The sequence below is a fragment of the Eptatretus burgeri genome, chromosome 7, assembly GCF_056783735.1.
Source record: "Eptatretus burgeri isolate ZD-2024b chromosome 7, Ebu_testis_v1, whole genome shotgun sequence".
NCBI lineage: Eukaryota > Metazoa > Chordata > Myxini > Myxiniformes > Myxinidae > Eptatretus > Eptatretus burgeri.
Genome location: NC_140967.1, coordinates 35,592,441 through 35,609,228, shown reverse-complemented (window position 1 = coordinate 35,609,228; position 16,788 = coordinate 35,592,441). Strand labels below are relative to the sequence as shown.

Genomic DNA, 16,788 nt, shown 5'->3' with positions numbered 1-16,788 from the left:
CACCATCTCCGGTGAAAAAGGCACAAAGCCCAGGAACAGTTGAGTATGGCAGGGATGGATGGGTACCGAGAGTGAGAGGTTGGGAACACAATATTTGAAGCAAACACAAAATTGAGGCATTCAGCCTTCTCCCAAGAAGTCGGCTGTGGTGCCATTTGAAGAGAGGGAATTGGGAATCCGCACAATTGGCTCATTTGGAGGCTCTCGCATAAATGAAACATCCATTTTAATACATTTTGCAGAGTTTAATCTCATATTATTGCATCGAGACCATTTCAAAAGGTTATTGGCTGCTCATTGCATATTAGAAGGATGGTGTGATTGACGACATTGAACAAGAGCTAAATCATCGACATATGTAAACGTAAACAGTTCAGTAGATAGTAGTGCATCATTGATCATCGCTCAATGATGGGGGATAGATCATGGATGGAAGGGGAGCACACACCAGAGAGAGACTTGACAAGGTGCCACCTCGTTCTTGAGGAAGGAGACAAGTTTGAAAATTCATTCTCAATGTTGGACAGATGTTGTTTTCTGGCTCACCTAAGAGTGGCCACAAACTCGCTGCGGACTCTTTATAATGCACTAAGATTGCCTTCGGTCGGATTAGCCTTCCAGGAAGAGAAGGCAGGTTGTTTCCATGTGCCAAGTGTTGGAAGAAAGGTAGGATAATTGAAGAAGAGATGGGGTGTGTGTGTGTGAGTGTGTGAGTGTGTGAGTGTGAGTGAGTGAGTGAGTGAGTGAGTGAGTGAGTGAGTGAGTGAGTGAGTGAGTGAGTGAGTGAGTGAGTGAGTGAGAGAGAGAGAGAGAGAGAGAGAGAGAGAGAGAGAGAGAGAGAGAGAGAGAGAGAGAGAGAGAGAGAGAGAGAGAGAGAGAGAGAGAGAGAGAGGAGACTTTTGACTTTTATTACAAAAAAGTATAAAAGGTAAAAATTCAATACAACAAAGCAAAGGATTATATACAAGAGTGGAAAAAAGAAGAGAAGAAACCAATTCAATTTTTAAGTAATCGATAAAGCATTGATAACAATTTATACACAAGGAACACCCCCAAAAAATACATTAGAGAGAGGAGAAGATGATAAGAAGAGAGAAAGCAACACAGGCTCCACACGTACCGCCAGAGACTGAGCAACAGCCCCTTGCGTTTGCACGTGCGTGCCAAGCGAGAGAGAGAGAGAGAGAGAGACAGAGAGACAGAGAGACAGAGAGACAGAGAGACAGAGAGACAGAGAGACAGAGAGAGAGAGAGAGAGAGAGAGAGAGAGAGAGAGAGAGAGAGAGAGAGAGAGAGAGAGAGAGAGAGAGAACAGGTTTCTGTGGAAGAATTCCCAGTCTGAGTTAACATTAGCAGTAGATATGGGAGACCAGTCCTGATATGAAGAAAAATGACTGCTTGTAGTCCTTGCCAATCTGCTTGCGTGAAATGCCAGTTCTCTGAGAACAGCTGGAGAGATGTTGACATTCACAAGCATATGATCAGATGAATCAATTGGAGCGGAGGAAGAGTGGGAGACATTTATGGGAAAGTTAATCAAGTCCAGAAGGGAGGATTCACCATTGGGAGAAATCCGGATTGGAAAGTTCACAGATTGAGTCAGTCCCATGGAGTCACAGAAGTCCTTTGCTGAAGTACCATGGTCAATGAGAGAGGTACAAACACCCAGCCAATTTACATGGTGACAACTGAAATCTCCACATATGAGGAAGAGAGAGTGGGGATGAGTGGTTAAACGTTTGTCCATGTTGTCTGCTTGAGAAATGTAGATCGAGTCGTCACTGTTAGGAGGATGGTACAATACACGGACGAACAAGAGGTAGGAGTGGAGGGGAAGTCACATCAGAGGTACTCCTGGGGTTTGGGAGGTGTAAGGTCAGTACAAGGGCAGTGGGAAAATGAGTTTTTGATGTAAAGTGAAACTCCACGCTGGGGCTTGGTTCAGGCCTGTCAAATTGGAGGAGGCAATAACTGGGGAGAGCCACGGAGTAGTCAGATATGTCCTGTGGGAGGAAGGATTCCATTAAACAGATGATGATGTCTCGTTTAGTGGCAGCAGCGTGGATTGAGAGACCTGTTCGGTGACAGCAGAGACTTCAGATGTTTGAGGTCCACACAATCAGAGGTGGGGGGGGGGAGGGGGAGAAGGTTGCAGGATGGGGGGCAGGGAGAGGCTTTGAGGGAGCAAGGTGAGGATTGATGGGGGGGGTGGTGCAGGGGGAAGGTTTGAGTGTGTGGGGGAAGTTGTCACCGGAACAGCAACCCCGCTCAGTTCGAGGCGAACTGTGGCTTCAGACACTTGGCACGTGTGTCTAGCTTAGCAGCCAGTGGCACACCCTCTGAGAGATTATGGTTGAATGCCTCAAAGTCAGCATCCCCTTTTTGGACATGACGATACTGTTGTGCATGGGGCTTCAGCCAGGACAGCATACAAATTTTGAGCTGGGGGGCCCCTCCGAGGGTGGCTTCAGGTGCGGTCCTCTACACGACATTGGTTTTGAGGGTCACCCAGTGACTCCTGCAGCACAACCCTCTCCAAGCGCATCTATTACAGCAAGATGGTGGGACGCCATGTGCCGAATGACTCAAACGAATGACTCAAAAATATATATGTATATATATATATATAAATATATATATATATATATATATATATATGTATATATATATATATATATATATATATATATATATATATATATATATATATATATATATATATATATATATATATATATGTATATATATATATATATATATATGTATATATATATATATATATATATATATATATATATGTGTATATATATATATATATATATATATATATATATATATATATATATATGTATATATATATATATATGTATATGTATATATATATATATATATATATATATATATATATATATATATATATATATATATATATATATATATATATATATATATATATATGTATATTACCCCCATCAACAGATTAACAACATGGCAGGATAAAAGTCGTAAATGCTGATTTTAACAAATGTCCTGAACTCATGGCCTTAGTTAAGTAAAGCACGTCGTCTGGGACCCGGCCGTTGGTTTGCAGTCGAACGCTGCTGATTGTGACGTCATTGATTCCCTCTTTGAAAATTCTATCTATATTCGATTTTTTTTTTAATCCGCTATCACCTGCGTAAATACATGGAACACATAATGTAAAGATTTCGGAAGTATGAACAGAATATGTTCGGAGAAGAGTGTGTTAGAAGTTCCAGGCTTACGCCCATTATACTATACTAGCCGAAACCCCGTCACAGATGGATTCCGTTCCATGAGCCCAATATGACAACCACTGGCGGCTCTTGTAAGAGCCGGATCCCAGTCGATGTACTGCATGGCCTTATCTAATGAGGCCTACAAAACGTCCTTGTACATGACATTTTTGGTGTACACAACTCCTTGTGAAGAAGTCCCCTGATTTGTGCACGTGTCTACTTTGACGTACACCGTGTCAAAACTTCTGGCTCTCGAGAACGCGACGTACAGTTGTCCGTGCGAAAAAAATGGAGATGGTAAGTATATTCCCACTCTACGAAATGTTTGTCCTTGCACCCTGTTAATGGTCATGCAGTATGCAAGCCGGATGGGGAATTGTGTTCTCTTTAGTGTGAAGGGCAATGCTACGTCCGATGGTGCCAGCTTCAGCCGTGGAATCGGAACTCGCTGTCCGTGTTTGTTTCCGCCAATGATTTCTCCATCTAACACATGGTTGTGTAATCTTCGCATGCACAGTCTAGTGCCGTCGCACAGTCCGCGTCGAATGTCGAAGTTACGGAGGAACATCACGATTGAACCTACTTTCAGTGAAAGTTTGTGTGGTGGCATTCCGGCTGGAGTTATACTGTTGAGAAACTCGATTGAGTAATTGTCCGCTTGTTGATCTTCACAGATAGCTTCATCTGCACTGGGGTACGTTTTTTCTTCTCCAATTTTTTTCAGCACCATTTGGTTCAGCTGCAGGGAGCTTTCGTTTGTTGGGCTGAGGATGGCGGTTTCAAACACGTCTTCAGATGCATTAAGCGCCGGTCCAAACACTTCATCAACTATGTTGTCTTGAACGATGTTGCATTTCTTAGAAATATCAATGATGTCGTCTGTAGGGTGTTCGCTGCTTTTTAAAATCCCGTTTCCTAGTTGTAGGAGCCATTCACTGAACTGTGCATCGTTTACAGCGTGCATATTCGTCGTGAGCTTGGTCGTATGGAAAAGGGGCCACAGATGAGAAGATTTCACACAATTTTCAACAATTCCTACTCTGGATGTTTTGGGCATTACAGGCAAAACCTGCTTGAAATCACCACCGAGTATGAAGATCTTTCCAGCGAATGGGGTATCACTCTAGCAGATGTCTCTCAACATTATGTTCACAGCATTCAATGCACTCTTTGGCAGCATTGAGGCCTCATCAATTACGAAGAGTGTTGTCTGTCGCAGAGTTTCTGCGTATTTCGACCGTGGAGAAACGTTGCATGTACAGTTGTCCATTATGGGTACTGGGAACTTGAAGAGATTGTGCGCAGTACGTCCATCCTTCAGAAGATTGGCTGCAATCCCTGTTCATGCACATGCTGCAGTGCGAACATGCTTGCTGTGGAAGTAGGCAAGAAGTGTGTTGTATACGAAGGTTTTTCCACTTCCCCCGGGTCCTTCAATAAAATACAACCGTGGTTTTGTCACATTTTGTTGACGGATTTCTGCTAAATCAAGTATGACTCGATCAACGAACTCTCTTTGCTCTGCATTGAGGGAATCCATCATCTGTTGCACTTGATTGGGGTTTGCGTCTGGTATGGGATCATACTGGACTGCATCAATGTCAACAACTGGTCGATGCAGGTCTCAGTAGTTTACATTGTTCCACGTGAGAATTTCACTGATTTCTCGGAGGGCTAACTGTTCCCCCTCTTGTTCGCCGACAGTGCGTGCGAAATCTTCGGCGAGCATTGCCTTGTGTCTTTGCCACAATAATGCAGGTTCTGAAGGGGTACATTGGATGCAGATCGTAACGAACAGACTTCGAAGTTGTCTCGGCATCTGAAAAACACTCGCCTCCTCCAATGCTTTGTCCCATTCGGAGTCGTCGTTAAGCAAATGAAGTCATAGGCAGGCATCTCTGAAGGTCGGCTCAACAACCGCATGTACTTTTCGGAGGTCTTCGTACTTTGTGGGACCGGGAATGGAAAGCAGGAGAAGATGCAGACAATATAACGCCATCTTGTTGGGGTTGACAAAGTACATTTGAGCGATGACTTTTTCTCTGCCTCGATTCTGCGGTTGCCATTGTGACTTTGATGAATTCCAAACGTACGTGTTTGGAAGGTCAATGTAACGTATGCCAGTTGGGTGCAAGCTGTTCAATTTGAAAAATGCCGTCAACATAGTGTTTTTAGTGGCAGCATTTGCAACAGCATTCTGTTCCTGGCCTTCACGAAAGTACACCAATTGTTGTTCTGGCAGATGAACTGGTAGACGTATGATAGTGTGCGAATGGCGATGCAGTTTGTATTCAAATAACCTCCAGCATGCCTCTGGGGCACTGAGGTATATCGCATCCAGGTGGTTTGTTACTTCATCATGGTCGAATGCATTTGCATTCATTTCTAATGTTGCACAATCATGACCTTTGTATATGTATTTAAACAAAAATTTTACAGACTTGACGGTTGTGCACGCCTCCACATTGATATGAGCGGAAAACTTATCGCTGAAATACGGGCTGCATGGAACAATCCACCGGTTATCAACTTCGTATTGTCCAACGTTCATAGTGGTTCCATTATCGCGCCGTCGGTACATAGGATATGCATCCATTCTCATGCTTGTTTCGGCCCGAAAAGTCTTCGGATAATCCTTACTGCAAGTGCCGTCCGACATACATACAGACTTCAGAGTCAGACCTCCGCAAGGGCCATGTACCATACAAGATCTTATGACCTCGTACAAATGAGGTTCGGTGTTAGCACTCGGGATTTCGCATTAATTATTTTACCAATATCTTCCGGTACCCTCAATTTGGATTCATGCGAGAGAATTAACAGTAAATGTCAGTGGGGTAATCCTCGTTTCTGAAATTCGATGACATAGACATACGCAACAACCACGCCAAGCACGTGGCTTTCTGTGATATCAATCAGAAGTTCAGTGAGGTGTTGTTTGAATACTCTGGCCACAACATCTGGTCTATGTTCGATTTTCTGACCTGCAGGTAGGTTGGCCACTATGTCTGGGTGTTTCGGGTTGCATGTGAAGGTCAAGAAAATATCTGGCTTTCCGAATTTGCCAACTATGGCCATAGCGTCCTGGAAGTTCTGCTGTAAGGCACGTGGCGAACCTTGAAATGATGACGGCAAAATGACAATTTTGCCGGCATGTTGGTCAGACTGCGTTTGTATGTGATCTATCAGTCCTTGATACAAATCCACTCTGAGGTTATTCTGATTCCTCCGCACGAAGTCCAAGCGGGCAGCCTCGGTACGGACGTAAGCATCCACTACATACTGTTGGAACAATTTCCCGCCGTAGAAAAATGGGTTGAATTAAGCCCGGCATGCTAGGCAATGAGCGTAAAATTGAAGGAGAGTGAGCGTGTTCCGCTTTGGAGTCGAGTGGAGTGGGTTATGCGGAGTATTATGCTGCCAGCCGAGATCACCATGGGGGAAAAAGACAGGATAGACCATGGGGTCTATATTTGCTGACATGTAGGAAATTTTTCTGGGTGGCTGATTTCGAGGATGAACAACGATGTCTCTATTGACTGGTGAAGCACCATCGTCACCTACAAACACAGCTGCCACTTCATCTTGGGTCGGTGCATTATACCGGCGCTGATCTCTCCCTTGTTTAAAATACATGGGTGATATTTGGAGGATCACTATTGTTCTGAATCACCGACTCAACGGCTGCCTTCTCCACCTCAAACATATGTCCGTAGGCCATCGCGAATGGGCTATTGCGTTGTATGACATCAGTCAATAAATTCATTGTATCACGCCTGCAGTTGTGATTTTCCAGATACCTCAGTCGATGTTCTGAGGCCAGATGACCTTCGATTATGTATAGCTGATTATAGATAGGATTTTCGCTCTCACCAGGATGCAAGGAACCGGTGCGGTGGTAGATTTGCCCATGCAAACGAAAAGTGTACGGCCCTCTTCCTGGAGGATACACTACCTGTGCCCCAAATGAAGCAAATGACAGGGCACTGTTGTACTGCCTTATATTGTCCTGGAAGTTTTTAGATTGTTCATCACCGCTACATCATAGATTATTCAGTTCCTCTGGATATGGTGATCAAGGCGGTAACTGAACCTTCCCGTTATGACAGCAGTTGCGCGTCTCCCTTCTGAATCGGAGGGCACCACAGTACTCAGAGTTCGTGCATAAGTCCAATCGTGAACTTTGGAGGATGTTGTGGCCCTGTCTCAGCTGCAGCTGCACATTGTTGTGTCCGACGTCTTTTGACATTCCGGCCATTAAGATAACGCCTTGGCATGATGATTGACGATGTTGAAAAATGTTATGATGTCATGACGTCCTTACGCCTCTCATCGGTGACGTCACACGTCGCCATGTAAAACGAAAAGTGTTTATTCTGCTTCAGAGTTGAAAGTTGGCTATTGCCACTATGTGCGTTGCACTCTTACAGGTACGAAATTTCTTTCAGTCCAGGTCACAGTACCGAGAAAAACGTGACGCGACCGCTAGGAGGAGCACAAAATTGGTCCTTCAGTATTAATATATAGATACAATGTTTCTTGTTTCATTTTTTTGTGTCAAATTCACATTCTGAGGTAGTCAGCATGTGCAGAAGAGGGTTTTACATTGCAGACGCTATTTTCGAGGAGTGGAATTACACCACTCAGCGGTGACGGTCTGTCGACGATAGACGTAATAACGTCAGCGAATGACCGATGATGTCATGACGTCCTTACGCCTCTCAGCGGTGACGTCACACGTCACCATGTAAAACGAAAAGTGTTTATTCTGCTTCAGAGTTGAAAGTTGACTATTGCCACTATGTGCGATGCACTCTTACAGGTACGAAGTTTCTTTCAGTCCAGGTCACAGTACCGAGAAAAACATGACGCGACCGCTAGGAGGAGCACAAAATTGGTCCTTCAGTATTAATATATAGATGATGATGAGCTCTCCTTGGCCGAGACATAGCAAAGCTGTCCTCCAAAGCCAGCCACAGATCGAACTATGTACATCTCATCCTTACTTTAAGTCACGGACCGGTGTTTGTTTGTTTGTCATGCTACTCCTACAATTCTGGGATGATTACATCCAGATTTGTTACATAGGATCAGCATGGCCCCAATTAATGTATTGGGGTGTTCTTATCCTTTCCGGTGGTCTCAGGGATGAGGGGGGTAGTGGTGGGATGCAAGTTATCAATGTAAATGTGTATTGTGTAGTGTCACCTCAAGGTGGGGGAGGGTATTATAAATCTCCACCATTTACAGTACATTCTTCCTGTCCCCACGTTGTTCAGTACAGTTTTGTGCTTGCGTATGGCAGCTTGGCTGTCGGGTAGCTATCATTTCTTGGAAGCAGTACACGCAGAAGGATGACAGTCTGAGTCAACCCCACCTCGTATTAATTCAGTGGCCCACAGGGCTCGAACTCAGGACCCTAAGATCCCAAGCCAGCCACCCGAACCACGAAGCCAACAGTAGGCTTACAGTGCAGTGAAGTGAAGAACGTGCTGCATGCTTGTAACAAGATCACCCTTGTTCCAAGCATTATGGGGTGTACTCTGCTGGTCTACCTAATACAACAAACAGATGCAGGTCACTGTTTACTCCCCATTTTCATGTTCATTCATTGCCATGGTCATTGCGTCGGACTGTCAGCCAGTAGGTTTCCTTACAAACATCTCGTATCTCAATCAACAAACACGTCATGCTTACGCTATTTGAACCTGAACCATGATGCAGGTGTTCTGATGAGAGCATGAACAGACCTACCCGAATGCTATATGTGATATTGTTGGATTTTAACCTTTTGAGAATCATTATGGATTGATAATTAGGAGGAAACAAAACACTCTTAACATGATCACAAGTTCACAACAGTACATGGAGCGAACAAACCTTGAGCCTGAAGCTTCCAATCCCAATGAAAAATAAATAATCTCTTCGCTCATCTTCTGGAGAACCAGGAAGAAGCTCTAAAGTGAACAAGGAAGAAGATTTTCAATCAATACTCATCAAACATTTGCACCGAAAAGGAAATAGAGAATGTGACCGAGCGAGCTGCAGCATCATGAGTCGCAGCATCAGTCGTACCTTCGAGCAAGAGTACACCGCGCCGGATGTCCATGGCGTACTTGCTGCGCACGAGACACCAAGCGTACTCGAACTGCGTTGCCTGGGAAACTGGACCCCGAGCCATCTCGCCGTTGAACTTCTTCTCGAACTTCTGAAGTCGGAGAACACAAAAAGCAAGTTCTGTTGGATCGAGTTCTGTTCACGTTTTGTGGAGATTTATCTTGCTATAATTCCAGCAATCTGTGTGTGTGTCTGTCTGTGTGTCTGTCTGTGTGTCTGCGACCGCTATTTCTCGACAACCGCTGGTCCGATCTAATTTAAATTTGCCAGGTATATTGCTGGGGGCTTGAGTATGTGCCTTTTCAAGGTTTGATATTAATCAGACAAGTGCTTCCCAAGTTATAGCCATTTATTTACCAACCTATGATGGAGGACACGGTGCTATGACATCACGATTGACGTCACAATTCTTTTTTTTTCTTTTGTGTATATATATATATATTTTTTTTTATTTATTTATTTTTTTTTTGAACGTTACGGCAACGCACGTACGGCCAGGCACATATGGGCCCGCATGGAGTAGATAGGATAGAGGATAGGATAATTAGAGGATAGAGGAGGTTGGTGTTGGCGTAGTGGTTAGGGCAGTGGCTTGGGACCCAAAAGGTCCTGAGTTCAAGCCCTGTTGGGACACTGAATTATTACATATATATATATATATATATATATATATATATATATATATATATATATATATATATATATATATATACCAAGTCAAAAACACCAGGGGGTTGACTCAGCCTGCCATCCTTCCGAGGTTGGCGAAATGAGTTCCAATGTACTGGGCCTGGTGTATGCCCCGGTTAGAATAGGTGTACCATATCCCTGTGTGTCGTAAGAGGTGACCAGGGTTGCGTCAGGAAGGGCATCCGGCGTAAAAACCTATGCCAAATCATTATGCGGACAACAAAACGAATTTCCATACCGGATTGGTCGAAGCCCGGGTTACCAACGACCGCCACGGGTACCGGTGGTCAGCAGGGTACCAGTGGAAATTGTGCTACTGCCGGACGAAGGAGGAGAAGGAGAGGGGGAAGACGAGTCCGGAGGCAGTGGGAGAGGGGGAAGGGTAGAAGTGTGCAGGTGAGAGTTGGAACTCTGAATGTTGGGACGATGACTGGCAAAGGGCGAGAGTTGGCTGATATGATGGAGAGAAGAAAGGTGGACATACTGTGTGTACAAGAGACCAAGTGGATGGGGAGTAAGGCTAGGAGCATTGGAGGTGGTTTCAAACTGTTCTACCATGGTGTGGATGGGAGGAGAAATGGTGTCGGGGTAATCCTGAAGGAAGATTATGTCAAGAGGGTATTGGAGGTGAGGAGGGTGTCTGACCGAGTGATGAGTGTGAAGTTGGAAATTGAAGGGGTGATGATGAATGTCATCAGTGCATATGCCCCACATATGGGGTGTGAGATGGAGTATAAAGAAGATTTCTGGAGTGAGTTAGATGAAGTGGTGGAGAATGTATCCAAGGATGAAAGAGTGGTGATTGGAGCAGATTTCAATGGGCATGTTGGGGAAGGGAATAAAGAGGATGAGGAGGTGATGGGTAGGTACGGTCACAACAAGAGAAATGTGGAAGGGCAAATGGTGGTAGAGTTTGCAAAAAGAATGGAAATGGCAGTGGTAAATACGTATTTCAAGAAGAAGGAGGAACACAGGGTGACATACAAGAGTCGAGGAAAGTGCACACAGGTGGATTACATCTTAAGCAGGAGATTCAACCTGAAAGAGATTAGTGACTGTAAGGTGGTGGCTGGGAAGAGTGTAGCTCGACAGCATCGATTGGTGGTCTGTAGAATGACTTTAGAGGTGAGGTTGAGGAAGAGAGTGAGGGCTGAACCAAGGACCAGATGGTGGAAGCTGATGGAGGAAGACTGTTGCGTGAAATTTAGGGAGGAGGTGAGACAGGCGTTGGATGGTGGTAAAGATGGATGGGATGATTGGGCAACCACAGCAGAAGTGGTGAGGGAGATAGCTAGGAAGAAGGTACTTGGTGTGACATCTGGACAGAGGAAGGAAGATAAGGAGACTTGGTGGTGGAATGAGGAAGTACAGGAAAGTATAAGGAAGAAGGGGTTGGCGAAAAGGAAGTGGGATAGTCAGAGAGATGAAGAAAGTAGGCAGGAGTACAAGGAGTGGCGTCGAAAGGCAAAAAGAGAGGTGGCAAAGGCCAAGGAAAAGGCATATGACGAGCTGTATGAGAAGTTGGATTCAAAAGAAGGGGAAAAGGATTTATACCGATTGGCAAGACAGAGGGACCGAGCTGGGAAGGATGTGCTGCAGGTTCGGGTGATAAAGGACGCAAATGGGAATGCGCTGACGAGCGAGGAGAGTGTGTTGAGAAGGTGGATGGAGTACTTTGAGGAGCTGTTGAATGAAGAAAATGAGAGAGAGAGAGAAGGTTGGAAGAGGTGAAGATAGTGAATCTGGAAGTGGGGTGGATCAGCAAGGATGAAGTGAGGACTGCTATGAAGAAGATGAACAGTGGAAAGGCGGTTGGCCCAGATGGTATACCAGTGGAGGCATGGAAGTGCTTAGGAGAGATGGCAATGGGGTTGTGAACCAGATTGTTTAATAAAGTCTTGGAAAGTGAGAGGATGCCGGAGGAGTGGAGATTAAGTGTACTGGTTCCGATTTTCAAGAATAAGGGTGATGTGCAGAGCTGTGGAAATTACAGAGGGATAAAGTTGTTAAGCCACACCATGAAGGTGTGGGAAAGAGTAGTGGAAGCTCGGTTGAGAGGAGAGGTGACGATCTGTGAGCAGCAATATGGGTTTATGCCAGGAAAGAGCACCACTGATGCAATGTTTGCTTTGAGAATGTTGATGGAGAAGTATAGGGAAGGCCAGAAAGAGTTACATTGTGTGTTTGTGGATTTAGAGAAAGCTTATGATAGGGTGCCAAGAGAGGAGTTGTGGCATTGTATGAGGAAGTCGGGAGTGGTGGAGAAGTATGTGAGGATTGCGCAGGATATGTATGAGGACAGTGTGACAGCGGTGAGGTGTGCGGTAGGAATGACGGACCGGTTTAAGGTTAAAGTGGGATTGCACCAAGGATCGACTCTGAGCCCTTTCCTGTTTGCAATGGTGATGAACAGGTTGACGGACGAGATCAGACTGGAGTCTCCATGGACGATGATGTTCGCGGATGACATCATGATCTGTAGGGAGAGTAGGGAGCAGGCTGAGGCGAGTCTCGAGAGGTGGAGGTACGCACTGGAGAGAAGGGGAATGATAGTCAGTCGGAGTAAGACGGAGTACATGTGCGTAAATGAGAGGGAGGGTGGTGGTATGGTGCAGTTACAAGGAGTTGAGGTGGGGAATGGTGGATGGGTTTAAATACTTGGGATCAACTGTCCAAAGTAATGGAGAGTGTGGGAGAGAAGTGAAAAAGAGAGTGCAGGCAGGATGGAGTGGTTGGAGAAGAGTTGCAGGAGTGATTTGTGACAGAAGGGTAGCTGCAAGAGTGAAGGGGAAAGTATACAAGACAGTAGTGAGACCAGCTATGTTGTATGGTTTGGAGGCGGTGGCACTAACAAAAAGACAGGAAGCGGAGCTGGAGGTGGCAGAGTTAAAGATGCTGCGATTCTCGTTGGGAGTGACGAGGATGGACAGGATAAAGGAATGAGTATATTAGAGGGACTGCGCAGGTAGGACGGTTTGGAGACAAAGTGAGAAAGGCGAGATTGAGATGGTTTGGACATGTGCACAGAAGGGAAGCGGAGTATATCGGGAGAAGGATGTTGATGATGGAGCCGCCAGGCAGGAGGAGAAGAGGAAGGCCAAAGAAGAGGTTCATGGATACGGTGAGGGCGGACATGCGGGTGGTTGGAGTGTCAATGGAAGATGTGGAGGATAGAGCGAAATGGAGACGGTTGATCCGCTGTGGCGTCCCCTTACAGGAGCCAGCCGAAAGAAGAAGAAGACGGACAGGATAGAGGATAAGATAGGGTAATAAAGGATAGAGTAGATAGGAAATGTGGCCCCCTTCGCTCTCCGTAGGCCGCTGGACCCACCTTGGTAGATTGCTGAAATCTGTGGGAGGCCATTCTGAGGCTTTGTTGGGCCTCGAGACAGGACGCTAGCCTCTTCCTTATTCCCCTTCAGAAAGGATTTTTGGGGTTGGGAGTAGGTTAAGTTGACAGGATAGGTTAGCCGGACAAAGACAGAAAGGGGGTTAGGGAGATGAAATTATAAGGAAAAAATATATCTATCTATAATTCCAGCTGTGTGTGTGTGTGTGTGTGTGTGTGTGTGTGTGTGTGTGTGTGTGTGTGTGTGTGTGTGTGTGTGTGTGTGTGTGTGTGTGTGTGTGTGTGTGACCGCTGTTTCTCGACAAACACTGGTCCGATCTAATTGAAACTTGACAGCTATATTGCTGGGGACCTGAGGATGTGCCTTTCAAGGTTTGATATTAATCGGACAAGTGCTTCCAAAGTTATGGCCATTTATTTACCAATCCAATGACAAGACACGGTGCTATGACGTCACAATTGACGTGACAATTCTTCTTCTTTTTTTTGCACGCACGGCCACGCACGTACAGGCACGCGAGAGCGAAGGAACGGCCTGTGTAGTTGTTTGAAAGTTTTTTTTTCGGTGGGGGGGGGGGGGGTTGCACGTTTTTTTTTTCTTCTTCTCTTCTCTTTGTGTTTTTCCTTGTGAAAAGGCAAAATACGTTTGCGCTAATTGAATAATTGGCCATTAAAACTAAATTGCGAATAATTGTAACTGCGATATGCAAACTTCCGAGCCATGCACGTTCGAGCACGCGAGAGCGAAGCAACGGCCTGAGTGGTTGTTTCTGGCTCGTGGTTTGAAAGTTTTTTTTTTTTTTTTGTTTTATGTACAGCCACGCAAATACAGGCACGTACTAGTCTATCTATAATTCCAGCAGTGTGTGTGTCTGTGACCGCTGTTTCTCGACAACCACTGGTCCGATCTAATTGAAACTTGCCAGCTATATTGCTGGGGCCCTGTGGATGTGCCTTTTCAAGGTTTGATATTAATCGGACAAGTGCTTCCCAAGTTATGGCCATTTATTTACCAACCAATGACAGGACACGTTGATGCATGGGGATGGCCGTTGGGGAAGAGAACCTCAGCGCGTTCCCCATTACGGGTTACAACGTACGGACTTCCGGATAGTGATGACAGTGTATTCTAATAATTTCTCGATTTCTTATGCGCATTTAAAGATAAACATAATGCCCCAATCCAGTCGTCGTTTACGAGAGCGAAGGAACGGCCTGTGTGGTTGTTGTTTCTGGCTCGGTTTGAAAAAAAATTTGTTTGTTTTTTTTGCTGCACGTACGGCCACGCACGTACAGGCACGTACTAGTACATATAATTCCAGCAATTTTCTGTGCGTCTGTCTGTGACCGCTGTTTCTCGACAACCACTGGTCTGATCAAATTGAAACTTGCCAGGTATATTGCTGGGGACCTGTGGATGTGCCTTTTCAAGGTTTGATGTTAATCGGACAAGTGCTTCCCAAGTTCTGGCCATTTATTTAGCAAACCAATGACAGGACACGGTGCTATGACATCACGATTGACGTCACAATTCTTTTTTTTCCCTTTTTTTGCACGTAGGGGCCCGCACTCGTCTATAATTCCAGCTGTGTGTGTGTGTGTGTGTGTGTGTGTGTGTGTGTGTGTGTGTGTGTGTGTGTGTGTGTGTGTGTGTGTGTGTGTGTGTGTGTGTGTGTGACCGCTGTTTCTCGACAACCACTGGTCTGATCTAAATGAAACTTGCCAGGTATATTGCTGGGGCCCTGTGGATTTGTCTTTTCAAGGTTTGATATGAATCGGACAAGTGTTTCCCAAGTTATGGCCATTTATTTACCAAACCAATGACAGTACACGGTGCTATGACGTCACAATTCTTTTTTTCTTTGTTTTGCATGTACGGGCACGCACGGACGGGCCCGCACTAGTATTTATGAACTCGGCTCGTGGCTGGGAGAAAGCTCGCGAGTATAACCCACTTATTAGTGATAAGAATCAGGAATATAGTTTGTATTCACCGTGTCGATTCAACAACAAATCAAGACATGATTAATTTACCGTTTGAGGGTTTTACCTCACCATTAGATCATCGGATGCGATGGAATCACGGATCATCTCCTCCATTTCCATCACACGAACTTTTACGTCAAAACAGCTTTCAAAAAATTCCTTCCTCACGCATTCGATCCTGAAAATGTTTTTTTCCACACGTCATTCCTATTGCGTTTTTTTTCACTAAAACAATCAGCATTCAGTGTGAAAACAAACAAAGAATCAATCAATACGTCTTACTTCCTCCATCATCTGAAAAACTCAACGAATGCAAAAAAATATTTTAAAAATTGGAACGTTACTAATACACCGCCTAATTATTTTTCTCTGCTGCACCGCTCTTATTATTTCGACGAAATCACAACAGGATATTTGGGGAAAATACAAAAACGTAAGATGTTGGAGTAATGATAAAACCGACTAGCGAATTGTTGTTAATTTTAAATGCCCTGAAGTAAATCGATGAGCGAGGGTTTCGAAGAACCACGAGGCTTGTGTCACACAACCAATCAGATTGGAAGTGCCTCGTCAGGATTCAACTTGAAGCGAGCACTCCAATGAAACAGTTGATAAGGAACGACTGGCTTGTCAAGTGATAGTAAGCTGATTGGTCACGGAACACGCCCCAAGAAGCGCGCAGAACGCCAACCTTGACAGCCCTGGATTTCCCTCACCGAGCTCGATTCCCCCGCCCTCATTCGTCATTGAATTCAAATCGAAATGTTGATTTAACGGTTCGCAGATGGGTGTTTCCGAAAACCGTTCATTTCAAACGGCACACGTGAGTCCTGCCATCCACATCGTCAATTCCGCGTTCAACAGAATGATTAAAAATATAATTAAAAAAAACATTCAAACAATGACTTTCACAACTCAAGAGTTTGAAAACGAAAAAGCACGCCGACTGCCGAGTCATGGAGTCCGCAATGCCGTGACTCGGATTCGAACCGAGGTTGCTGCGGCCACAACGCAGAGTACTAACCACTATACGATCACGGCGAGCTACGTGGCAATGCTGTGGTCAGATCCGCTTTTTAAGCCTCTTATTAGTAATTTCCGTTATATTAATTCCTTTTGATGGAGCAATTGATGCGAACAAATTTTAAAATACCAGTGCGTGCCCGTTCGTGCAAAAAAAAAAAGAATTGTGACGTCATAGCACTATGTCCTGTCATTGGTTTGGTAAATAAATGGCCATAACTTGGGAACCACTTGTCCGATTCATATCAAACCTTGAAAAGGCACATACTCAGGTCCCCAGCAATATACCTGGCAAGTTTCAATTAGATCGGACAAGTGTTTGTCGAGAAACAGCGGTCTCAGACAGACACACAGAGATTTCTC

General features: G+C 44.9%; 1 protein-coding gene and 1 non-coding gene across 4 annotated transcripts in view; both read right to left on the bottom strand.

The window, feature by feature from the left end:
• Nucleotides 1–15,629, bottom strand: part of LOC147023038 (mitochondrial fission 1 protein-like) — a 43,660-nt gene extending 28,031 nt beyond the window's left edge. For all 3 annotated transcript variants that reach the window (XR_015059996.1, XR_015059997.1, XM_085888038.1), the window contains exons 1-3: nt 15,472–15,629; nt 9,336–9,468; nt 9,141–9,217 (exon numbers count right to left, since the gene is read on the bottom strand). Coding sequence is in view for 1 of the 3 variants with exons in the window: in XM_085888038.1 (XP_085744164.1) it covers nt 9,141–9,217; nt 9,336–9,468; nt 15,472–15,522 (261 nt within the window). In the remaining 2 variants the exon portion in view is untranslated. The remainder of the gene's footprint in view (nt 1–9,140; nt 9,218–9,335; nt 9,469–15,471) is intronic.
• A 742-nt stretch (nt 15,630–16,371) lies between these two features.
• Nucleotides 16,372–16,443, bottom strand: TRNAH-GUG (transfer RNA histidin (anticodon GUG)). Its single transcript has one exon. It is a non-coding gene; the product is annotated as a tRNA-His (tRNA).
• Between the last annotated feature and the right edge of the window lie 345 nt (nt 16,444–16,788).